General features: G+C 34.9%; 1 protein-coding gene across 1 annotated transcript; it reads left to right on the top strand.

The window, feature by feature from the left end:
• Positions 1 to 22,477: 22,477 nt before the first annotated feature.
• On the top strand, positions 22,478 to 25,510 carry LOC107806077 (receptor-like protein EIX2). The gene has a single exon (XM_016630192.2). It carries the CDS (start codon positions 22,580 to 22,582, stop codon positions 25,427 to 25,429), a length of 2,850 nt encoding a protein of 949 aa, XP_016485678.1. The 5' UTR covers positions 22,478 to 22,579; the 3' UTR covers positions 25,430 to 25,510.
• The last annotated feature ends 1,232 nt before the right edge of the window (positions 25,511 to 26,742 follow it).

The following is a 26,742-nucleotide window of genomic DNA, read 5'->3' on the forward strand; positions in this document are numbered from 1 at the left end:
TCTATTACTTGCTTTTGTGCTGCCATCCTTATCAAAGCAGCCTCTCTTCTTCCTTCAAGTAAATCTAGGCTAACCCGCATCTCTTTATTATTAGATTCCTCCGTTGCCTGATCGTACCGTGTGCTTGGCTCACCTATTTCAACTGGTATTAAGGCTTCCGTACCATAAACCATCGAAAATGGTGTTTCTCCAGTGCCTGTTTTGGTCGTTGTACGATAAGCCCATAGTACTCCGGGTAACACCTCAGGCCAATTACCTTTTGAATCTTGTAACCTCTTTTTCAAGTTATTGATAATAACTTTGTTAGTTGATTCCGCTTGTCCATTCCCCACTGGATGGTATGGCGTAGATGTTATTCTTTTGATCTGCCAACTTTGAAAAAATTCTGTAACTTGTGCTCCAATGAATTGTGGTCCATTGTCACATACGATCTCCTTTGGTACTCCAAAGCGGCATATTATATTGCGCCATATGAAGTCTTTAACTTCTTTTTCTCGTACCTGTTTAAATGCCCCTGCTTCTACCCATTTAGTGAAATAATCTGTAAGTACGAGTAGAAATTTTACATGACCTTTCGCTTGTGGAAGTGGACCTACGATATCCATTCCCCATTTCATAAAGGGCCAAGGGACTAAAACAGTATGTAGTAACTCAGCTGGTCTGTGCATATTATTGTCGTACCTTTGACATTTATCACATTTGGACACGAAAATGGTTGCCTCTTCTTCCATCTTAGGCCAATAATATCATGTGCGAATTAACGTTCTTACCAGTGACCGTCCTCCTGCGTGATTCCCACAATGTCCTTCATTTACTTCTCTCATGACATATTCGGTTTGAGAAGGGCCGAGACACCTTGCTAGTGGTCCGCCGAACATCTTTCGATAAAGATTACCTTGATATAAACAATATTGTGGAGCCCTTTTGCGAAGAGCGAAAGCCTTTCCTTTGTCATTAGGCACGATTACATGCTGTAAAAAGGCAACAATTTCATTTCTCCAATCCCATGTTAGATGATTAAAATTTACCTCGTTTTTGTCAGGTTCGAGAACGGAATGAAATAGATGTATGACTGAAGCATCTGTATTGTTTGCCCCGTCTGCTGCGGATGCAAGGTTTGCTAAAGCATCTGCCTCTGCATTCTCATCTCTTGGGACTTGCACTACTTTCCAAGTTTGGAATTGCTTTACTAACTCTCGTACCTTTGAGAGGTATTCTTGCATTCGTGACTCTCTGGCTGTGTAAGTCCCCAGCATCTGATTAACCACGAGTTGAGAATCACTCTTGATTATAATCTGTGTTATGCCGAGTTCTCGTGCCAATTCTAAACCTGCAATTACAGCTTCATATTCTGCTTCATTGTTAGTTATAGAATGACATTTTATAGCCTGTCTAATGGTCTCACCCGCAGGTGGTACGAGGACTATTCCTAAGCCTGCCCCTTTTACATTAGATGAACCGTCAGTGTATAAAACCCAAGTCCCCGGGTTCGCACCATTAAAAACTAATAATTCTTTTTCTGCTTCTAAATGCATCCCCTGGCTAAAATCAGCCACGAAATCAGCTAGTACTTGAGACTTTATAGCGGTCCTGGGTTGATAAATAACTTCATATTCACTTAGTTCTATAGCCCATTTTGCTAATCTTCCTGAAAGTTCATGTTTATGCAAAATATTTCGAAGCGGAAAAGCAGTAACTACAACAATGGGATGACATTGAAAATAAGGTCTTAACTTTCTAGATGCCATGACCAAAGCTAATGCTAATTTTTTTAGCTGTGGGTATCGCGTCTCAGCTTCCAATAAGGACTTACTTACGTAATAAATAGGAGATTATTTACCTTGGTCCTCGCGGACTAAAACAGCACTTACCGCGACTTTAGATACGGCCAGATAAATAAGAAGTTTTTCCCCTACCTTCGGTTTTGCCAACAACGGTGGTTTTGACAAATAAGTTTTCAAATTTCTAAGGGCTTGCTGACAATCTTCATTCCATTCAAAATGATCTTGCTTTTTAAGTGCAGAGAAAAACTTAAAACACCTTTCTGAGGATTTGGAAATAAATCTCCCCAAAGCTGCAATTCTTCCCGTTAATCGTTGTACTTCCTTTTTATTAGTAAGGATATCCGGGATTTCTTCTATTGCTTTGATCTGAGAAGGATTCACCTCAATACCACGGTTAGAAACAAGAAAACCCAAAAACTTACCTGATGCAACTCCAAATGCACATTTTTCTGGGTTGAGTTTCATATTAAATTTTCGCAAAATTTCAAAAGTAATAGATAGATGAGAAATATGATCATGAGATTGCTGGGTTTTGACGAGCGTATCGTCTATATATACGTCCATTGTTTTCCCTAAATGTTCTTGGAACATTTTGGTGACCAACCTTTGATAGGTTGCCCCAGCATTTTTGAGACCAAAGGGCATTACTTTATAACAATAAATCCCCCTGTCTGTGATGAAAGAAGTTTTTTCTTCATCACCAGGATCCATTTTGATTTGATTATATCCTGAGTATGCATCTAAAAAACTTAAAAGTTCATGACCTGCGGTCGCATCAATTAGTTGATCTATATGTGGTAAGGGAAAAGAATCTTTTGGACATGCTTTATTTAAATCAGTATAATCTACACAAACACGCCACTTACCATTTTTCTTGGGTACAACCACCGTATTAGCTAACCAAGTTGGATATTTTACCTGACAGATTGATCCGATTTTTAATAATTTTTGGACTTCATCCTGAATCACCTGGTTCTTGAAAGCACCTTGTTTCCATTTCTTTTGCTTTACTGGTGTGAAAGAAGGGTCCTCGTTGAGTTTGTGAGTCATCACATTCGGAGGTATCCCTGTCATATCAGTGTGGGACCAAGCAAAGCAATCTAAGTTAGCTTTTAAAAATTCGATTAACATACCTCGCATGTTCGTGTCTAAATTAGCCCTGATATAAAACTTCCGTTCAGGCTGTTGATCAAATAACGTCACTGCATCAAGCTCTTCAATCGTCGTTTTGATACTTTCGTTCTTTTCAGGTTCTTGAATTGTGTCAGGCCTTGAGTCCAAATCTGTTTTCTCTTGTTCAGTTGAAGTTTGATCTTTTTTACTTTCAACTGTTTCCTGTAATTGCTATTTTGCTTTATTTACGGCGCTCGTACTTGTTACAGCGTTGACATTTCTGGCCATCTGCTGATCCCCACGAATTTGACAAATTCCCCATGGTGATGGGAATTTGATAACTTGATGCAGGGTTGATGGGACAGCATCCATATCGTGTATCCATGGCCTTCCCATGATCATATTGTAGGCCATTTCCATATCAACTACCTGAAATTTAGTTTCTTTCACAACACCCATAGCAAAAGTTGTTAGTATTACCTCACCTTTTGTTACTACACTTGAGTTGTCGAAACCTGACAAGGTGTGCGCCTTGGGTAATATTTTGTCTTCAGCTTGCATTTCCCGCTGTACCCTTAGTAATATAATATTTACAGAACTTCCTGGATCAATCTAAACTCGCTTTACATTAGTATCATATACAAGTAAAGATATTACCAGTGCATCATTATGTGGAGTTGTCACTCCTTCGTTATCTGCGTCATCGAACGAAATGCTTTCATTGTCAAGGACCTGCCGCACCCGTTTCCCGTGTGTAATTGTTATCTTAGAAACCTTGTTTGAAGCTGTGTAAGTTATGCCATGAATATCTTCTCCCCCGCTTATGACATTCACTGTCCTTTTGGGTGAAGGAGGTTGTGGTGGTTCTTGTATGTTCTTCATATAAGCTTGTTTTCCTTTCTCACTAAATAACTCAGTGAGATATCCTTGCTTTAATAAATGATCTACTTCACTTTGCAGGAATCTGCATTCTGAAGTTTTGTGCCCGTGATCGTTGTGAAATTCGCACCAATGGTCCGGATTGCGTCTACTTGGGTTTGACCGCATTTCTTTCGGCCACCGTACCTTATCTCCCATGCTTCTTAAAACAGCTACGAGCTCGGAAGTAGAGACGTTGAAATTATATCCACCGAATCGTGCCTTTAAACTCCTGTCATCATCACGTGATTCTTGTCTATTCCTATCATTCCTGAACTTTGAAGAAGAGCTAGAATCCCGGTTCCTTGACTTTTGATCGTATTGTTGGTTATCTTGCTTCGACCGTGGGTCTTTTCCTGCGGGTCCCATATATGGATCGTACCTGTTTTTACCTGATCTTTTTTCGGAATCTGACCTTCGGGTACCGCCCCTTTCTTCATGATGGAGCTTATGTACGGTATCTTCTTCGATTCGCAGCTTCGTGCTATACCTGTTGTAAACATCATTCCATGTGGTTGCAGGAAATTCTCGAAGACTTTCTTTGAGTCGTCTCATGGCTTCAGAACTTTTGTCATTTAAATTACTTGCAAAAGTTATAGCAGCCCAATTGTCAGGCACACGAGGTAGAGTCATTCTTTCACGTTGGAATCTATCAACGAAGTTTCTAAGCAACTCCGAATCCCCTTGTTTGATTTTGAAAATATCTTCCATCCTTTTCTCGACTTTTTGTGCTCCCGAATGTGCTTTAATAAAAGAATCTGCAAGCTCAGCAAAAGAATTAATAGAATTTTCAGATAAAAGAGAATACCAGGTTAATGCACCCTTGGTGAGTGTTTCTCCAAATTTCTTGACCAATATTGATTCAATTTCTTGTTTGGTCAAGTCGTTGCCTTTCACGCCAGTTGTAAATGCAGTCACGTGGGTCTGTAGTACCATCATATTTCGGGATGTCAGGCATTTTGAATTTTTTCGGAATTGGAAGGGGAGCAACACTAGGCTTCCATGGTTGTTGTGAGTATTTGTCCATGTCTACTCCTTTTATTATAGGTGGAACTCCAGGGATTTGCTCTATTCGCTCATTTTGTTCCTTCAGCTGTTTCTGCAAGGTTAGTACTAAATTTTGCAAATATGAATTATTTAAATTACCTGGTCCCCCTTCTTGTGGTTCACTGGGGGTCGCTCCATTTCCAGAATTATCAAGACCAGAATGGGGGTTCTCCAATGTATTATTATTAGGAGTCGGCGTAGGTGGCGCAGCAGGCAATCGACTAACAAGTGCCTGAAGAGCTTTGCCGACTTGTGCATCGATTAGCTTTTGCAAAGCTTAAGTTGTAACTCCTTCAAAATGTTCAGATTGCTCTTGTTGATCAGCACGGGATTCAGTAACAGGAGTGCCTTCACGAGATTGACGTGGTGAATTTAAAGGAGAGGGAACCACGGTATCTTGATTTTGATGTATTTGATTTTCATGGCTTCCCAATGTGTTGTTACTGTTGTTGTCGGCGTTATTGTTTGACATGGTGACGATAATAGATAAGATATAGCTTAAAAGGAAAGATTATCAGATTCCCGGTAACGGAACCAATTTGTTTAACCAAAAATCTGAGTCCTTGGTCAAAGCTAAAAGAAAAATTCGGGTTACTGATAATCAGGAGACAAAAAATAAAATACTTTTGAGAACAATGGTAGAGGGTAAATAGATAAGTATTTCAGTGTATTCTCAATAGTATATGTGTCCTTACAAATGATGATGCTTCTTCCTTTTATAGATCATTCTAGGTAAAGGAATAAAGCATCAGTTTTAATGACATAATCATGAGCAATAAATGACATTAAATAAGCCGTTATACAATCATTCCTATTAAATACCAACTTTATAACGTATCAGACATTTAATAATGAATTTGGACTCCTTTCTGTCATCTGATCCTTGCTTTTAATGCCTTCTAATCCGTTGATTGTAAATAATTTAAATTGGTATGAGACTCGTATACATCGTCTCGTGCCTATTTAAATTCTTCCCGTGGTTGTTTTCACCGTGCCTCTTAGTCAATTGCTGTTCTTTGACCATTCAACTAATCCACGTATCATGCCACATCATTTTTAATATAAATTCAGTTTTTTCCCAATACAGCTACCTAACCAAACCAAGTCAACAAGGTTGATTACCAAACCAAAGAAACTTTTATTAGACACATGCCTAATACTTCTTCAATGAGATGGACATCATCACCTTTTGCTATATAATTTAGGCAAATTACATTTACATTTATGAAACAATCAATCTAACTGAGATTATATTGGAAGTGGTATTGCTGCCAACTACTGACAATGGAAGTTTACTTATTTCCTAGATAATTTGGATGAATTTCCGTAATTTTTTATATGTATATGTGTGTGTATATTTGAAATATAAATTGAACAAAGTGGAGGTTGATCATTCTGACAAAATTTTATCTTTCTAGTTTCCACTGGAACGAAACATCAAGCAGTAGAGAGGCTTCTAGCAAAACGGTTCCATTTCAGTTCTGATAGTTATATCTCATTGTTAGACAGCAGATTATAAATGAAATGTTGATGTTTCTTAACCTTTGAATTCTATTAAAAGATTTGTAGTACATCAGCATTATGTTATGCTATCAACTTCTAGAGCCTATATGAGTAATATCTGGCCAGTGTGGAGCAAGGCAACTCCCAAGAAAGGTGAGGCTCTTGAAATCTTGGCTACTTAAAATTTGAATGAGACGGATCAATGATTGGATCTACTGGCGCAATTTTATGATCTGCAGCCTAGGATGATAGACCAGCCTTGATCTTTTGAATGGTAGCAGCATCAGTCTTGAGTGACTTTGCGAAAATCTGATCATCGATACCAGTAGCAAACAGAGTTGTTCGAAGTGAAACAGTTCCTTAATTCGCCCTACCAAATGCAGAAACAGCTGTAGCCAATTTATTCCAATCAGTATGGTACTGATACTGCACTATTTTCAATGAAAATAACTTCCAATCATACCAAACTGTTGCGGAAGCCAAATGTATATAGTGTGAATAAGTCACAACTACTATACCAAAAATTATGACAGCCACCAAATAATAAATAAGACAATAAAGCAACAATAAAGGGAACACCAGAATTTACGAGGTTCGGCTAATTTTGCCTACTCCTCGGACACAACCAATATTTTATTTCACTCCAAAAATACAAGTGAAATAATACTAAAGAGAGAAGATACAAATGCCTTAAACAGATGAGAAGGCAAATGAGAGGTGTGTTTAAATCCTAAACATTAGGCCTTCTTTTATAGGGGGAAATCCCCCCAAAACTTAAGAGCCCACCGATGTGGGACAAAATTTGCCAAATTCAACAAATCTCCACCTTGGCAAAATTTCACATCTTCAATTTTCTCTCAATAACAAATTTTGATTGTGTCTTCATCTTCAATCTTCAGTTTTCAACAATGTTGATCAAATCCAAACAATGTTGAAACTTGACCGCAGTCACCACCTTTGTCAGCATATCAGCAGGATTCTCCGTAGTATGAATTTTCTTCACTGTGACTCCACCTTCTTCTATGATTTCTCGTACGAAATGATACCGAACATCAATGTGCTTCGTCCTTGCATGATAAACTTGGTTCTTCGCTAATTGAATAGCACTTTGACTATCACAAAAAATCGTGATACCTTTTTGTTCAACACCAAGCTCCTTTAGCAATCCTTGAAGCCAAATTGCCTCTTTCACAGCATCTGTAATAGCCATGTACTCTGCCTCTGTTGTAGACAAAGCAACTGTTGACTGTAAAGTAGACTTCCAACTAATTGGTGCCTTTGCAAAAGTAAACACATAACCAGTAGTTGATCTTCGTTTGTCCAGATCACCCGCAAAATCTGAGTCACAATATCCAACTACAGACTGATTGTCTTCCTGCTCAAAAACTAACCCGACATCTACAGTATTATGAATATACCGTAGAATCCACTTTACAGCTTGCCAATGCTCCTTCCCTGGATTGTGCATATATCTGCTAATAACTCCAACAGCTTGTGAAATGTCAGGCCTTGTGCAAACCATTGCATACATCAAGCTACCAACAGCATTTGCGTATGGTACCTTTGACATATACTCTCGTTTAGCTTCATCCATTGGCGACATAGTAGTACTTAGCTTAAAATGGGGAGCAAGTGGAGTACTAACTGGCTTAGTCTTGTCATCTATGCCAAAACGTTGTAGTACTCTCTTCAAATATTCTTTCTGAGATAAACAGAGTTTCTTTGAACGTCTATCTCTAATTATCTCCATGCCAAGAATTTTCTTTGCCTCACCCAGATCCTTCATCTCGAACTCCTTCTTCAGTTGAATCTTCAACTTATCAATTTCTTCTGAATTCTTGGAAGCTATCAACATATCATCAACATATAGGAGAAGATATACAAAGGAACCATCTTTAAGCTTGTGCAAATACACACAATGATCGTATTTGCTTCTCTTGTACCCTTGCCGCAACATAAACTCGTCAAATCGCTTGTACCATTGTCTAGAAGATTGTTTCAATCCGTACAACGATTTTTCAAGTTTGCACACCATATTTTCTTTTCCAGCAACTTTGAATCCTTCTGGCTGAGTCATGTAGATTTCCTCCTCCAAGTTTCCATGTAAAAACGCAGTTTTTACATCCATCTGAACTAGTTCCAAATCCAATTGTGCTACCAAAGCCAACATAATTCTAATGGAGGAATGTTTTACAACTGGAGAAAACACTTCATTGTAATCAATTCCCTCCTTTTGAGCATATCTTTTGGCCACCAATCTTGCTTTGTAGCGAACATCTACTTGGTTAGGAAATCCTTCATTCTTTGCAAATACCCATTTGCACCCAATTGCTTTCTATCCCTTCGGGAGATTGGCCAATCTCCATGTATGATTCTGATGAAGGGACTGTATTTCATCATTCATGGCAATCCTCCACTTATCTTCTTCTGAACTTTGGACAACGTCTTTATAAGTGGTAGGAACGTCATCAGCTACAATTGAGGTTGCACAAGCAACCGTCTCTATGAGACGAACAGGTTTCGTTATTGTTCTTTTTGGCCTGCTGGTTGCTATTGATTCAAGTTGTTGTTGAGGTTCCTGAGTTGGAATCTCCTCTACTGGCTCTCCTTCCAGAGGGTAATCTTCATTTGTTTCATCCGCTGCTTCTTGTGTAGGAAAAATAAATTTTCCCTCAAACTCCACCTGCTTAGAAGCACCTTTATTTTGTTTGGTATCTTCTGTTACCTTATTTACCATAGATTCATCAAAGGTAACATCCCTGCTGAATATTACTTTCTTTGTCATAGGACACCATAAGCGATATCCTTTGACTCCAGAAGTAATTCTCATAAAAATAGCCTTCTTTGCCCTTGGATCTAATTTTGACTCCGTCACATGATAATATGCAGTTGAGCCAAACACGTGCAAAGAGTTATAATCTACAGCAGGTTTTCCATACCATTTTTCAAATGGTGTCTTGCCATCAATAGCAGCAGATGGTAGACGATTAATGAGGTGGCATGCATATGTAATTGCCTCAGCCCAAAATTCTTTGCCCAAGCCAGCATTGGACAACATACACCGTACCTTCTCCAGCAAGGTCCGATTCATACGTTCTGCCACTCCATTCTGTTGTGGTGTATGTCTAACAATGAAGTGTCGGACGATGCCATCATTTTCACAGACCTTATTGAAATGATCATTTTTGTATTCACCTCCATTGTCTGTGCGAATACACTTGATCCTCCTGCCTGTTTGATTCTCCACCATCATCTTCCATTTGAGAAAAATTCCCAGCACTTCATCTTTGTTTTTCATTGTATACACCCACACTCTTCGGGAAAAATCATCAACAAATGTTACAAAATAGTGTTTCCCACCCAATGAAGGTGTTTTGGAAGGACCCCAAACATCAGAGTGTACATAATCCAAAATGCCTTTAGTATTATGGATCGCTGTACCAAATTTAACCCTTGTCTGTTTCCCTTTAACACAATGCTCACAAAACTCCAAGTTGCAAGTCTTTACTCCTTTTAACAATCCTTGATCTGATAGAGTTTTCAAGGATTTTCCTCCAGCATGTCCCAAGCGCATGTGCCATAGCTTGGTTGCTTCTACCTCTTTGTCGTCACTGGATGTCACTGTCGCTGTCCCAATAACTGTACTGCCACAATAGCGGTACATATTATTATTCTTCCGATTAGCCTTCATTACCACTAGTGCACCGGAACATACTCTCATCACTCCATTTTCTACAATGATTTTAAACCCTTTTGATTCCAGGGCTCCCACAGAGATGAGATTCTTCTTCAAATCCGGTACATATCGAACATCTGTTAATGTTCTGATCATTCCATCATGGTTCCTTAATCGTATTGAACCAATTCCATATGAGGTAAGAGGGCTGTTATCCGCTGTGTGGACGACTCCATATTCTCCTTCTTGAAATTTCATGAACCAGTCCCTGTTGGGACACATATGATAGCTACAAGCCGAGTCCATGTCTGATGATGTTGATGACTCTGTTGTAACTAATGAGAAATCTGAATCATCACAATCAGCTACATTTGAATCCATAATGGCTTTTCCATTGTTATGTTGGCCTTATTCTTCAACTTCGGACAGTCTTTCTTCCAGTGCCCTTTTTCTCGACAAAAGGCACATTCATCTTTGCTGGGTCTGGATCTTGACTTGGATCTTCCATTCTTTGTCCTCGTTTGACTTTGAGAACGACCCCTCACAAATAGTGCTTCTCCTTCTCCGCCCTTCTGTTTTTCTCGCTTTCTTTGTTCATAGCTGTACAAAGCCGAACAAACTTCTCTAAGAGAAACTTCGTCATTTCCATGGAGTAGAGTAGTTTCAAGGTGCTCGTACTCATCAGGAAGTGACGCCAACAACATCAAGGCCAAGTCACCATCATCATAAGTTGTATCCATATTTTGCAAATCTGTGACCAACTTATTGAAACTGGTGATATGTTCATTCATCGTGGTACCAGGAACATAGGTGAAGTGAAACAGTCTCTTCTTCATGTACAATATATTTTGACTATTTTTCTTCAAAAATTTATCCTCCAGTGCTTTCCATAATTTACTTGCAGAAGTTTCCTTTGTGTATGGATATTTCTGCTCTCTAGCAAGGAAGGATCGAATGGTACCGCAAGCAACACGGTTGAGAATCTTCCAATCTTCTTCTCCAATAACATCTGGTTTCTTTTCTTCAATGGCCAGATCTAGCACTTGTTGAAAAAGGACATCTAGAACCTCGCCTTGCCACATCCCAAAATGCCCGGACCCGTCAAAAATTTCTACCGCAAATTTCGCATTTGACACAATTCTTGTCATAAGCGAAGATGCCAATGATGATGTATTATTGACACTTGATGTAGATTCTTCTTGTTTATTGTCTCCCATATTTGACACAAATATTATTTAATAGCTGACGACACAAATCAAGATTATTTCCTTTCTGATGTAGAAGATCAGACTAAGCTGCAACCACAGAGCATACTCAGACAGAACCTTGACTCAGTTACCAAGATAAATCTTTTCTGATGTGGAAGATCAGACTATGCTGCAACCACAGAGCATACTTAGACAGTACCTTGGCTCTGATACCAATTGTTGCGGAAGCCAAATGTATATAGTGTGAATAAGTCACAACTACTATACCAAAAATTATGACAGCCACCAAATAATAAATAAGACAATAAAGCAACAATAAAGGGAACACCAGAATTTACGAGGTTCGGCTAATTTTACCTACTCCTCGGACACAACCAATATTTTATTTCACTCCAAAAATACAAGTGAAATAATACTAAAGAGAGAAGATACAAATGCCTTAAACAGATGAGAAGGCAAATGAGATATGTGTTTAAATCCTAAACATTATGCCTTCTTTTATTTGGGGGGAAATCCCCCCAAAACTTAAGAGCCCACCGATGTGGGACAAAATTTGCCAAATTCAACAACTACTATCTAACAATCCAACTTCTAGACTGCCCTGCGCTACTAATAATAGCACGGATGCACGAGGGTGAGTGTGGGGCGGGTTGACACCCGCGCCATGGAATTGAAGGACAGCAAGTGAAGTACTCTAGCCATCCAAAGTTGGAAATTCCACTTTGCTAGCTTTTGTCGACTTAAAGCTTGTAATAGCACTACCAAAAATTCCGCGCATGCCTGTGAAGGTGAAGAAATTTTCATCTATTGTATCTCCAGTTTATTTTTCAGGAACAATGAAGTCATTCAAGATATCTGGATCGCCTGCTTGATCCATCCAATAACATGTAATGCGCGACAGTCAAAACAAAGATATGATCTTAAACAGCAAGATTTAACATGCTATAAATTAAGTTGCTCTGGGGGCTGGTCAATGTGGAAAAGTGAATTAAAGCATTCTGTTAAAGTTGGTGAACATTAGAAGTAAATACTTTTAATTAATATTTTGAATTGAAATGAAAAGTTTTTGAGGGTCTACAACAGAAACATACAAAAAGTACAGATTTTCTAGCTATCTCAACGTATTTCATAAGACAGACAGAAAAATCAAACATTAAAGGCACTTTGGAGCTTTCAATTGCCATTGTTGTTGATTTCTTGCTATATCCATATAAATCTTAGTCTTCTTACATGATTAAAGGACACTGCGGGATACTTTGAGGTCAGCTTGCACACCTCGACAAATTCTACGGGATACTTGGTACCTCTTACTAGCACATATATGGAATAACTCTATCTGTCAAGAGTTGGACAAATTAAAACAAATTACGTAGCGTTTTTGCCTATAAATTTTAGATTAACTTGGTATCCTCTTCTATTTTTTGCTTAATTTTTAAGTTAATTAATAATACCATCTAATTAAACAATAAAGTGGTATCACCAGACACTAAAATGTGACGAAGGTTGTTTTCACTTCATTAAGTGGAGCGTTGTTACACGGCCCCAAACAAAGACCTTAATATAAAGTTGTGGAGAAGACTTGCTGGAGTCCTCTTTAAGGGGAAAACTAAACAGAATATATTCAAAGTAGCAAAGCGGATGAATAGTCCAAGGTGCAATTTTCCCTCTCATAACTTCATCTAGAGTGCCATCACACTCATCTTTCACTTTCATCAAAGAAAATTAGACTTTTCCTCTTGTGGAAATATTTGTTAATCTGATAGCTTAGAATTTCAAACATGGTGGTAAACTTTTCTTACTTATGCAAATGCGAGGAAACTGAGAAGTGGATCCTAATATTTTGAAATGCGTCTTTAATTACTGGTTATTTGCAATGTGTACAAAGCATCGGACAGCCTAAAGAAATAAGCGTACAAAAACTTCTCATTAAGGGTAGAGTTGAAAGTTTAAGTTAATTATTTTTCAAATTTAGAAATAGATCATTCTTTTTGAAACACACTAAAAAGGAACGGTAGGAGTAATATTTTTTAAATTCAAGAAAACTCTAGCATATCATATCCACTACTTTATCATGGTCCTGTTTGGGTCCACATGTACACCTCCCCTATTGATGAAGTGAAAGCCACCCTGCTAGATGCGTAAGAGCGTGTTTGGTATGACTACAGTTATTATTTAAAAAATTATTTTCAATGAGAAAAATATTTTTAAGGGAAATAATTTTCATCGATTCGGGGAAAATGACTTCCCTCTCTTATGGACAAAAGTTATTTTTCTTACAACTATCTTAACTCTTTTGTATTCATCAACCAATTTCCAATCAAGAATTCTTTCATCAAATCAAACACAAGCTTTTAAACGAAGAAAAGAAAAGACATAAAACAACATCATTTAGTTCATAAAATAACATTGAAGGACTTATTGGTGGATCAGAAAGCCAAGCAAACTAAGGTTTCGTGCATCAAAAGCGTGAGACAATGAAGGAAAGTTCTTCTACCCTAAAGTAGAGGTGTGAGTGAATAGAAACAAGTCAGTAGTTCTTTGATTAAACAACAAAGAAGACTTCGTAGAAAGACTTCATAATGTTCTATCAGTTATTAAGGGGGAAAAAAACAAAGACAAAGACTTCCGAATGGAGTGTGTGTGGGTTCATGTACACCTCCCCAATTGATAAAATGAAAACTATTTACTAGATTTACCAATTATTGTCCTTTTCGTAATAAAGATGATGGATGATTGCACGTTTTGAATTAGAGACATGAACATTAGTCAAGTTGAGAAATTATAATTATAACAAAGATGATGTGATGTTTATTTTCTATTTATTAAATTATAATATTTTTTGTGGAATTATATTCTTCATTTGTCCTCTGTGATTTTGTGAAACTTATTTTCATAAATGTTAGAATAGATGACTTACTTTATGGGAATCTTTGAAGTGCATGCTATAAGTTTATGTGCACGTATAAAGTGAAAGAAAATATTTATGGAAGACAGCCAACTCCAATACAATGGATAAAGATGGAAGAACTTATATCTCTCTCTTTTTTTCTTTTCAAAAAGTAAGACTTTTTAACCAACAAAAAAGACAAAAACTTCATTGAATAATTCTCAAAGTAGCAAAACTGATGAATAATCCGAGGTGCAGTTTTCACTTTCTTCGAAGAAAAATTAAACTTTCTTTCTTGTGGAAATATATGTTGATAGGAATGATCTAGAGTGCCATTTCACACACATTTGATGTTTCAAATTTTTCCAACGCTGTCACCTTTTTGTTGGAAACTTCACATGAATAGTTTTTTGACACTAATTGGGTACCTTTTATATAATACATTTTATCCAAAAACTGAGGCATTTGTTTTTGGCTAATATGATGGTTTGAAAATATTTTAGGTTTTTATCTCTTTAGAGTTGGGAGATCATTTTTTTCATGGAATTAACTAAAAAATTACCTCCAAGTAAGGGTACTTTTATTTACTAAAAAAGGGTACTTTTTTCTCCAATTAAAGAATTTATAAAATGATCACTACAAAATAAAAGGAGCTAAACAAAATGATCAATTAGGACGGTTGTTATGGCCCCGAAAAACTAAAAGGAGCTAAACTAATGGCTCAATTTTTATTTGGCCCATCCATGCCACCGTCGTTAGTCAATAATGGTTTGGATGGGCCAAATGTGTAACGACAGTGACATGAAATAAAAATTTTTTTAACGAATGGCATGGATAGACCATTTCTGAAAGTTGAGTGGCATTTTAGGCATTTTCCGTAAGTTCAATAATGATGAATTGTATAAATTAGACAATTGAAGTATCTAAAAAGAAGCTGTATACAACTTAGAAAGACTGTGATGGTGCAAATACATTTCGCGCTTTTAATCCACTTCAACCCGATGAAACTTATTCAATGATTATCACTAGCTGTTTTTGATCCCAAATCTTTACAGTATAGCGCATCAAAAGTGTGAGACAATGAAGGAAAATTCTTCTACCCCAAAATAGGGGTTTAAGTGAATAGAAACAAGTCATTGGTACGTGAAAAAAGGGGCACCATGGGCAAAGAAGACTTTGTAGAAAGACTTGTTCGACGAAGACTATTTTATGAACAAGAAAAATTACTATATTATCTTGGTTTTAATTTATGTGATAATTTTTTCATTATAAGATGTATGACAATAGTTCATTATATATCTCTTTTTTACTCGATTAAACCCTTTTTGGGTCGGAGGAATTTATTTTCGCCCTTGATGTGATAGTTGTTTCACACACATTTGATACTTCAAATTTTTCCAACGCTGTCATCTTCTTGTTGGAAACTTCAAAGGCATAGTATTTGGACACTGATGGAGTACCTTTTATAATACATTTTATCCAAAAGTTGAGGCATTTGTTTTTGGCGAATCTGATGGTTTGAAAATATTTTACGTTTTTATCTCTTTAGAGTTGAGAAATCATTATTTTTCATGGAATTAACTAAAAGACCTCCAAGTAAGGGTAATTTTATTTACTAAAAAAGTGTAATTTTTCTCCAATTAAAGAATATATAAAATGATCACCACACACTAAAAGGAGCTAAAGGTTGTTTTTACTTCATCAATTGGTATGGTGTTAAATGGCCCCAAACAAGAACACTCGATAAATTCGTACTCTGGAGAAGACTTGACTTACCAATAAATTGAGGTCCGTCAATTATATTCTTTTGTATAGTTAATTAAAAGGACAAACACTACTAGAAATCCGGTAAAAAGCGACCACAAAAAGCGACTAAAGTTGGTCTCTTATAGGCCTAAAAGTGACCAAAAGGCGACCAAACATGCCTGGTCGCAATATTGCTGGTCCCTTTATTTTAGGGACCAAAGTTCGTCGCTAATTAGCGACCAACTTTGGTCTCTAAGGTAAAAGGACCAAATATTCTGATTTTGACTTTAGTGACCAACTTTGGTCGCTATATTAATTTAATAATATAAATTTGGCGACCAAAGTTGGTCTCTACATATGAAATACGTTGTTTTTAATTTATCATTAATCATTAGAAAGCAACCAACTTTGGTCTCTAATCCAAATATTATATTTTAAAATCTGGACAATAGAGACCAAAGTTGGTCGCTAAATTCAAGAATTTAATTTTTTTTTTAAAGATAAGCGAATGTTGGTCGCTATATTTCCAGAAATTGTATTTTTTTAATAGAAATCTGGGCAGGTAGCGACCAAGGTTTGTCGCTATTGCCCAGAAAATTATTTTTTTATAGTGAAATGTGACCAAATAGAGACCAAAGTTGATCGCTTTTCTTGGTATATTTTTGGGAGAAACTGTGTGTTTTGGCAGCTACACCACCTGTCAGCTTACCAAACATCCTAAACAGGCATTTTATGCCAGCAACAACAACAACAACAATTAAAAGCAACAATCAATAGAACTAACACATTAAGCTAACAAAACTAAGTTAACGCTTATTACAAGCCCATTCGAACTAAAAAGAACTAACACAATAGAACTAAATTTTTTTGTCTAGTTCAAAGTATATAAAGTACTCAAGGAGTGTTCTTTCAGCATCCTCGTCCGAAAGTTGGATTGCCTCGCCCGATTCATTAGGTGGTTGACTGCGTATGAATTCTCCCACGTCAGCTGCATGTGAAGCGAACCTATATGAAAAATTATATATATTGAATTAGTATTTCAAAATTTATATAAAAGTAAATCAAAATACTTAATGAAAAGTAAAAAACTTACATGTATATAGTCGAGGTTCGACCCTCCTTTCTGAATCGGTCTCTTTCTTCTTCTTTACAATACGAGTTTCATTGAATAGCTCATCTGCTTCATTGGCATCATAAAGCTGTTTGGTGGCTTTGGTGATTATCCTCGTGGTACTATTACTCGGGATGAACTTGGATACAGAGAATAACTTGGATACAGTACCTGACAGGGTGTGTCTTTGATCAATTATTGATCTCTATAGCTACAATGATAATGAGAAGGCAACGATATGTGTTTCAAAATAGTGATGGTATAGGTAGGATTTAACATTTCCTAAGTAGATAAAAGAGGTTATAGAGGAATTCTCTACTTCACTTTCCAAGAGGAAAAGAAGTTTGATTGATAGTGACAACGTTGATGAAGACGGAATGTTTTCCGTTGGTCATGACAGTTCCCATAAAGCAGGGATCATAAGACTCTATGATGACAAAGATTATAGGAAGTTTTGTTCTAAACTTTCTTCCAAGTCTGATCCGTACAAGCTTAATATGATATTGGTGATATTTCTTCGGATTCAGATAATGATTTGACCGACAAAAGTATGGAAATGCTCTTAAAAAGAATTAAAGGTAAAATGTTTTTCTTGGTAGAGAAGGATGCTGAAAAGATTTTACCTTTAATTCTTTTTAAGAGCATTTCCATACTTTTATCGGTCAAATCATTGTCTGAATTCGAAGAAATATCACTAATATCACATTAAGCTTGTACGAATCAGACTTGAAAGAAAATTTAGAACAAAACTTCCTATAATCTCTGTCATCATAGAGTCTTATGATCCCCATTCTATGGGAACTGCCATGACCAACGGAACACATTCCGTCTTCATCAACCTTGTCACTCTCAATTAAACTTCTTTTCCTCATGGAAAATGAAGTACAAAATTACTCTATAAGCTCTTCTTTTATCTACTTAGAAAATACTAAATTCCTACCTACACCATCACTATTTGAAACACATGCCATTGCCTTCTTATCATCATTGTCGCTAATGAGAAGAACAATTAAAGGCACACTTTGCCAGGTACTGTGTCTTGGTTATTCTTGGTGGAAGTTCTATTGCTTGTCTAATAACGTCATCAACCTCTTCTAATAATCCTCCGATAATCTAAAATTCCAAAACATAAACTAAAAGTTTAATTCATATCCTAAACCTTCAATTCATATCCACAAAAGTTCATGTCATATCCTAAAGGTTCAACTCATATCGTAAAAAGTTCAAGTCATATCGTAAAATTTCAATTTATATCGTACAAGTTCAATTCACAAGAACAAAACCTAAAAACTAAAAGTTCATCAATTCTTATCCTACGAGTTTAAACATAAACAAAAAGTTCAATTTATATCCTAAAGGTTCAATTCATATCCACAAAAGTTCAAGTCATATCCTAAAATTTCTATTTATATCCTAAAAATTCAACTCATATCCAAAAATTTTCAATTTATATCCTACAAGTTCAATTCACAAGAACAAAACCTAAAAACTAAAAGTTATATTCATATCCTACGAGTTTAAACATAAACTAAAAGTTCAAGTCATATCCTAAAGGTTCAATACATATGCTAAAGGTTCAATTTATTTCCTAAAAGTTCAACTCATATCCTAAAAGTTTCAATTCATATCCTAAAAAGTTCAAGTCATACATAAAAGCTTCAATTTATATCCTACAAGTTTAATTCACAAGAACAAAACCTAAAAACTAAAAGTTATATTCATATCTTACGAGTTTAAACATAAACTAAAACTTCAAGTCATATCCTAAAGGTTCAATACATATCCCAAAGGTTCAATTTATTTCCTAAAAGTTCAACTCATATCCTAAAAGTTTCAACTCATATCGTAAAAAGTTCAAGTCATACATAAAAGCTTCAATTTATATCGTACAAGTTCAATTCACAAGAACAAAACCTAAAAACTAAAAGTTCATCAATTCTTATCCTACGAGTTTAAACATAAACTAAAAGTTCAATTTATATCCTAAAGGTTCAATTCATATCCAAAAAAGTTCAAGTCATATCCTAAAATTTCTATTTATATCCTAAAAATTCAACTCATATCATAAAAGTTTCAATTCATATCCTAAAAATTCAATTCACAAGAACAAAACCTAAAAACTAAAAGTTATATTCATATCCTACGAGTTTAAACATAAACTAAAAGTTCAAGTCATATCCTAAAGGTTCAATACATATGCTAAAGGTTCAATTTATTTCCTAAAAATTTCAATTCATATCCTAAAAAGTTCAAGTCATACATAAAAGCTTCAATTTATATCCTACAAGTTCAATTCACAAGAACAAAACCTAAAAACTAAAAGTTATATTCATATCTTGCGAGTTTAAACATAAACTAAAACTTCAAGTCATATCCTAAAGGTTCAATACATATCCTAAAGGTTCAATTTATTTCCCAAAAGTTCAACCCATATCCTAAAAGTTTCAATTCATATCCTTAAAAGTTCAAGTCATACATAAAAACTTTAATTTATATCGTACAAGTTCAATTCACAAGAACAAAACCTAAAAACTAAAAGTTCATCAATTCTTATCCTACGAGTTTAAACATAAACTAAAAGTTCAATTTATATCCTAAAGGTTCAATTCATATCCACAAAAGTTCAAGTCATATCCTAAAATTTCTATTTATATCCTAAAAATTCAACTCATATCCTAAAAGTTTCAATTCATATCCTAAAAATTCAACTCATATCCTAAAAGTTTCAATTTATATCCTAGATTTCTATAAACCCTAGATTTTTATAAAATGTTAAATAATGATAAATACAACCTAAACCCTAGGTTTCTATAAAAGACAATGTTAAATAATCAATTGAAACACTAGTCATTTGGAACTAATTCATAGCTAATAAACAAAACATTATAAGCTTACACAAAAGATATAAATTGTAATTATAACCTAGAATTTTTAGGAGGTGGAGAACGAGAGAGACGCAGCAGCGGCAGAGGCGACGTGACGGGGCGGCGACAGCTGGGCGGTGGTCGTTGGTGACGTGGGTGGGGCCTCTGGTGCTGGGAGTTGGAAGGGGGGGGGGGTTTGAGTGTGAGAGAGAAAAGAGAGATTTTGGGAAATTTTTAGAAAGGATGGGAGGGGATCCCGGTTTTGACACTCTGGAATTAAAAATAGCGACCACAGTTGGTCGCTATTTTGGTAGGTAAATCAGTTTTGAATTTTTAGAAATAGCGACCAAAGATTGTCGCTATTTCTAAAAAATTATATTACTCTTAATTCAATTTAAAATTATATATATATGTAGTATAAATTTAGGATTTTAATTCAATTTAAGCTATATATATATATATATATATATATATATATATATATATATATATATATATATATATATATATATATATATTCGATATAATACTACCTAATACACTTATACTTAGTGCATAGTATATATATATATATATAAGCTATATTCGATATAATACTATATATATATATATATATATATATATATATATATATATATATATATATATATATATATATATATATATATATATATATATATATATATATATATATATATATATATATATATATATATATATATATATATATATATATATATATATATATATATATATATATATATATATATATATATATATATATATATATATATATATATATATATATATATATATATATATATATATATATATATATATATATATATATATATATATATATATATATATATATATATATATATATATATATATATATATATATATATTTATATTCGATATAATACTACCTAATACACTTATACTTAGTGCATAGTATAGCGTAAGTATATATAGTATATATATAAGCTATATTCGATACAGTATTACCTAATACACTTATACTTAGTGCATAGTATAGCGTAAGTATATATATATATATATATATATATATATATAAGCTATATTCGATACAGTATGACCTAATACACTTATACGCAGTGCATAGTATAGCGTAAGTATATATATTATATATATATAAGCTATATTCGATACAGTATGACCTAATACACTTATACTCAGTGCATAGTATAGCGTAAGTATATATATATATATATATTATATATATAAGCTATATTCGATATAATACTACCTAATACACTTATACTTAGTGCATAGTATAGCGTAAGTATATATATATATATATATATATATATATATAAGCTATATTCGATACAGTACTACCTAATACACTTATACTCAGTGCATAGTATAGCGTAAGTATATATATATATATATATATATCTATATTCGATACAGTATTACCTAATACACTTATACGCAGTGCATAGTATAGCGTAAGTATATATATATTATATATATATAAGCTATATTCGATACAGTATTACCTAATACACTTATACTTAGTGCATAGTATAGCGTAAGTGTATATTATATATATATATATATATATATATATATATAAGCTATATTCGATACAGTATTACCTAATACACTTATACTTAGTGCATAGTATAGCGTAAGTATATATATTATATATATATATATAAGCTATATTCGATACAGTATTACCTAATACACTTATACTTAGTGCATAGTATATCGTAAGTATATATATTATATATGTAAGCTATATTCGATATAATATTACCTAATAGACTTATACTCAGTGCATAATATAGCGTAAGTATATATATATATTATATATATATATATATATATATATAGAGAGAGAGAGAGAGAGAGAGAGAGAGAGAGAGAGAGAGAGAGAGAGACACGCACGATTCGTAGTACTATTCATCCCTTGTATTACAAAAGTATTAACGGCTTATATTTATATTATTTAGATAGTAAATACAAAAGTGATTTTTAATTTTGACCATTGTTGACCTGAATAGAGACCAACCTTGATCGCTATTTATTCAAGAATTTAGTTTAGCGACCAAAGTTGGTCGCTATATTTAAATCAGATTTAATTATATTTCATATAATATTTAAATTAATAATATAATTATTAAAATTGTATAACTGGGCCCCATTTAAGCGACCAAAGTTGGTCGGTATCTGCCTACCCTTTAAGTAGCGACCAACGTTGGTCGCCATTTTTATATTATATATATTTATATTTTATAATTTTTTTAAAATAATAATATAATTATTAAAATTTTGTAGGTGGGTCCCACTTTAGCGACCAACATTGGTCACTAATCTCAGTAAATGTTTGACCAAGAAAGTTTGACCAGTCCAGTCAACATTTTGACTAATATAGCAACCAAGTAGCGACCAAGGTTGGTCGTTATTTTGTTTCTTTTATTTATTTTATTATTTTCGCTAGTTTAGCGACCAACTTTGGTCGCTTTTTCCCACAGACCAATTTTGGTCGCTTTTTTCCGGATTTCTAGTAGTGAAATTAATTTAAAATCAACAAGTCTTCGAATTTTACGGTCAATATCTTTCTAGACAATATATTCTTCAACTATAGTTCTAAATGCCATATATATGTATGCCTGGCCTAATAACAATCTACAAGCAAACAGTTATTTAATACATATTTTTCAGTTCCTAGCCTAAACCTTTGCACATCATGAAGGTGTTAGCAATAACATTCTGTTTTTTCTTGTTTTTCATTTCGACAAACACCAAGTTTAGTGTTTGTATTGACATTTGCAGAGAAAATGAGCAACAAGCATTAGAGAGTCTGAAGAAAGAAGTATATGATCCCACAAATTTTCTCTCCTCTTGGATTGTTGGGAAAGATTGTTGTGAATGGGAAGGGGTTGTGTGTCACAATCTGACTCGTCATGTGATTGAACTACACATAGGCGGTGATGGACCAAATCTTCTAAGCAATAACCTTGGGTGGCTTCCAAGTCTTTCAAATCTTGAGAACTTGGAGATGGAGGGTGTGGATCTCAGCAATGCAACTAACTGGCTACAGGTCATTAACATGCTTCCTTCTCTTGTTGAGCTTCGTTTAATTGATTGTAGTCTTCATCATATACCACCTCTACTTCATCATAATTTTTCTTCATTTGAAACACTCGACCTTTCTAGGAATAACTTTAGATCTTCTATTCCCAAATGGGTTTTCGATCTCCCTAGTCTTGTTTCTCTTGATTTGAGTTATAGTAATTTTATTGGCCCTTTTCCCGAAGGTCCTGTTAACTTTACTTCTCTCACGAGCTTCAGGGCAAGTGGCAACTCTTTCAATTGTCTTTTACCCAGATGGTTGTTTGATCTTAATAATCTTGAAACTCTTGAGCTTGGTTCTAGTGGTATAGAAGGTGCGATGCCGAGTGAGGCCGCAAACGTAACAAAACATAAATATCTTGATCTTTCATTCAACAACCTCAACTCCACTATCCCGAATTGGTCATATCGATGCAAAGATTTGGAATCACTTAGTCTTCAAGGAAACAATATTGAGGGAGTAGTTTCAAATGCGATTTCAAATTTGAGCTCAATAACTAGCATTGACCTTTCTGGAAATATGCTTTCTGGAAAATTACCAAATGTAATAGGAAAGTTATCGAAATTAGGTTCGCTTGATCTCTCAGGAAATCTATTCGAGGGAGAACTATTTGAATTGTTCAACAGTAGGAGTAATTTCCTTCCCGCAGGATTGAGAAATAGTTCTTCTTTGACGAGATTGTATCTAAGAGACAATAAACTGACTGGAACTCTCCCAGAGAGTCTTAGCCAACTCACAATTCTAGATGAATTTGACATCTCTAATAATACGTTGGAAGGTGTTGTAACAGAAAGCCATTTCACCAACTGGACACAATTAAGGCACTTCTTTGCATCTAACAATAATCTGACTTTAAAAGTTAGTCAAAAGTGGATTCCACCTTTCCAAGCCTATCGTATTTTAATAGGCAGCTGGAATATAGGTCCTCTATTTCCCATGTGGCTCCAGACTCAAAAGAATATAATTAGTGTGGACATATCAAATGGTGGAATACAAGGTGAGGTTCCAACTTGGTTTTGGAAATTATCTTCCCAATTTCAGTTTCTCGATCTTTCTCACAACCAGTTTGTTGGGGAGGTTCCAACTTGGTTTTGGAACTTATCTTCCCAGTTTCGGATTCTCGATCTTTCTCATAACCAATTTATTGGTGAGGTTCCAATCATTTCAACACCTTATATTTTGTTAATGTTATTGGGTTCCAACAATTTCTATGGTCCGCTACCTCAGGTTCCACCCGATTTAAATGGGCTAGACCTCTCGAACAATTCTTTTTCAGGAGGTTTATCTCACTTATTGTGCGAAACAAATAAGAACAGATCCTATGAATTGAATATCTTAAAACTCGAGGGAAATGATTTGTCAGGAGAAATTCCTGATTGTTGGATGAATTGGCCAGAGTTGATAGTTTTAAACTTGGGGGACAATAACTTGATTGGAGGAATACCAAGATCCATGGAGGTTTTAAGTAATTTGTTATCTTTGGACTTCCGAAGAAATAGACTTACTGGTCCATTACCTTCGTCATTAGCAAACTGTACAAAGTTGCTGAAAATTGATTTAGCTGAGAACGAATTCGTTGGACAACTACCACCATGGTTAGGAATGAGGCTTTCAAAATTGATAATTCTTAGCCTTAGCTCAAACAGATTCTATGGTGAATTGCCTCTAGAAATTTGTTACCTCAAAGGTCTTCAAATCTTAGACCTTGCAAACAATAGTTTCGTTGGAACCATACCAAGGTGTATTAGCAATTTAACAGCAATGATCGCCAAAAAGAAGTTGGGGAAACTTGATCTTGAGTATTTTCTAGATGTAGTTGGACCAAGTTTTAGAGAAAAAGCAATGGTGACAACTAAAGGCAATAACTACCAATATGATAAAACATTGGCATTGGTTACCAGCATGGATATGTCTAACAATAATCTCTGTGGAGATATTCCTATAAGTTTTACCAGTCTTGTAAGATTGAGATTCTGTAATTTCTCAAAAAACCATCTGACAGGTATGATCCCAAATGGCATTGGTGACATGAAAGTGCTTGAATCCATTGATCTTTCAAAAAATCAACTTTCTGGTCAAATCCCGCAAAGCATTTCGAGTTTGTCAACTTTGAGCTTCCTGAATCTATCTTATAACAATTTGTCAGGAAAGATACCTGTGGGCACTCAACTTCAAAGCTTTACTTACTCGAGTTTCCAGGGAAATGAGCTTTGCGGGCTTCCACTCTTGGTGAACTGCAGTTCAGGTGGTCAAATTCCTGATGTTGATATTGAAAAAGATGAGAGTGATGAAGATGAACTAGATTGGTTCTACATTGCAATGTCAATAGGATTTGGTCTTAGCTTTTGGGGAGTATGTTCTTGTTTGCTTTTCAAGAGATCATGGAGACATGCTTATTATCAGTTTTTAGATAGTTGTTGGGAATCCTTGCGTGTAAAGATACAAATATGGGAATGGATATGATTGAGGAGATTGTTATTCTCAAAAGTCTTATTGTATGCTTACTTTTCCTTCAATAAATAATAAAAGGTTATTTGCAGTTGATATTTTGTTTAGGCATTTTGTTTTAATCTCCCTAGTAATAGTAGATAACTGTTCGCAAATGACTATTTAACGGAAAAAAAATGTAAACTTGTTAAAAATGGCAAAGTTCTTAACTAGTGTTTTCTGATTTATGTTTGTCTACCTCAGAAAATTGCAAAGTTAATATCCTTTCAACTATCCGCACTGCCAACAGATCTAAGGGATGATAAATTGTATAATTGTTGCCTATAAAAAAGATAATAAAATATTTAAAAATAAATAACCCCTCTGTTTCAATCTCTCTTTTGCTTCCGCAAAGGACTGAGTTCCAGATATTGAATACTACAATTAATAGAGAGCGCAAACTTCAGCTAAAAACTGGAAAAAAAACATTCCATGTGGAAACGACTTTGTATCGTCCTGATTTGGTATGATATTTTGGAATTTGGTAGAGCAAAAGAATGTTAATTACTCGGAGCAATGTAAGCATAACGTTACACTCAGCTATAAGATCCGTAATAGATTGCATATTGTTACCAAAAATCCTGAAAAAGGATTTTAGCCAATGTAAGCATATTGGCCATTACATGAGCTATCAGCTTTTTTGAGAAAATTATCTCAAGTCCTGCATATACCAGATTTTTTTTACAATGTTTCAACGCAAATATAAGGATTTTAGCACCTTTTCTTGATGTTGTCTAACATTAAATTCATCTCGACCTCAAGATGATTCCTCGGCTTCATTGTGGCAATGGACACACTACACACTGCTCAACAAGACTTTTAACAGAGGAAAAGAGTTAACAAACAAGCCAATAGAAGTAACCAAAAATAAGGAGAGGTCTCTGATCCATAGACATCGAAGCGATGTGAGGCACTGAAGACCTCTCGTCGGTAGTAAAATGAAGAGTGAAAATGTGAGATTATAACCATCTATGCGTGCCAGCGAGTGTTCAGTGCCACATTTGCTGAGGGGAATGTGTTGTGTGATATCCTTATATGGTATTTGATAGTCTTCCCTCAGGAGCCCTATGTCCACACCTTTATAATTTTTAACTATGTTAACACACTTTCCTTGCCAAACAGAAAAATGAAATAATAGTCATTCATTTTGTCTAGTTGTATGGTGACTTTAATGCTTGTTATTTTTTAAGGTGTCTTGTTTTTTTTTTTTTTCCTATAAACACCAGTCCAAATGCTACAATGGTTCAGTTATGATCAGTCTTGAATGACTTAGCGAGAATCTGATCATC

This window comes from Nicotiana tabacum, chromosome 22 (genome assembly GCF_000715075.1).
Source record: "Nicotiana tabacum cultivar K326 chromosome 22, ASM71507v2, whole genome shotgun sequence".
NCBI lineage: Eukaryota > Viridiplantae > Streptophyta > Magnoliopsida > Solanales > Solanaceae > Nicotiana > Nicotiana tabacum.

Coding starts and splice junctions, on each gene's coding strand:
- LOC107806077 (XM_016630192.2), top strand. CDS start 22,580: ATGAAGGTGTTAGCAATAACATTCTGTTTTTTCTTGTTTTTCATTTCG.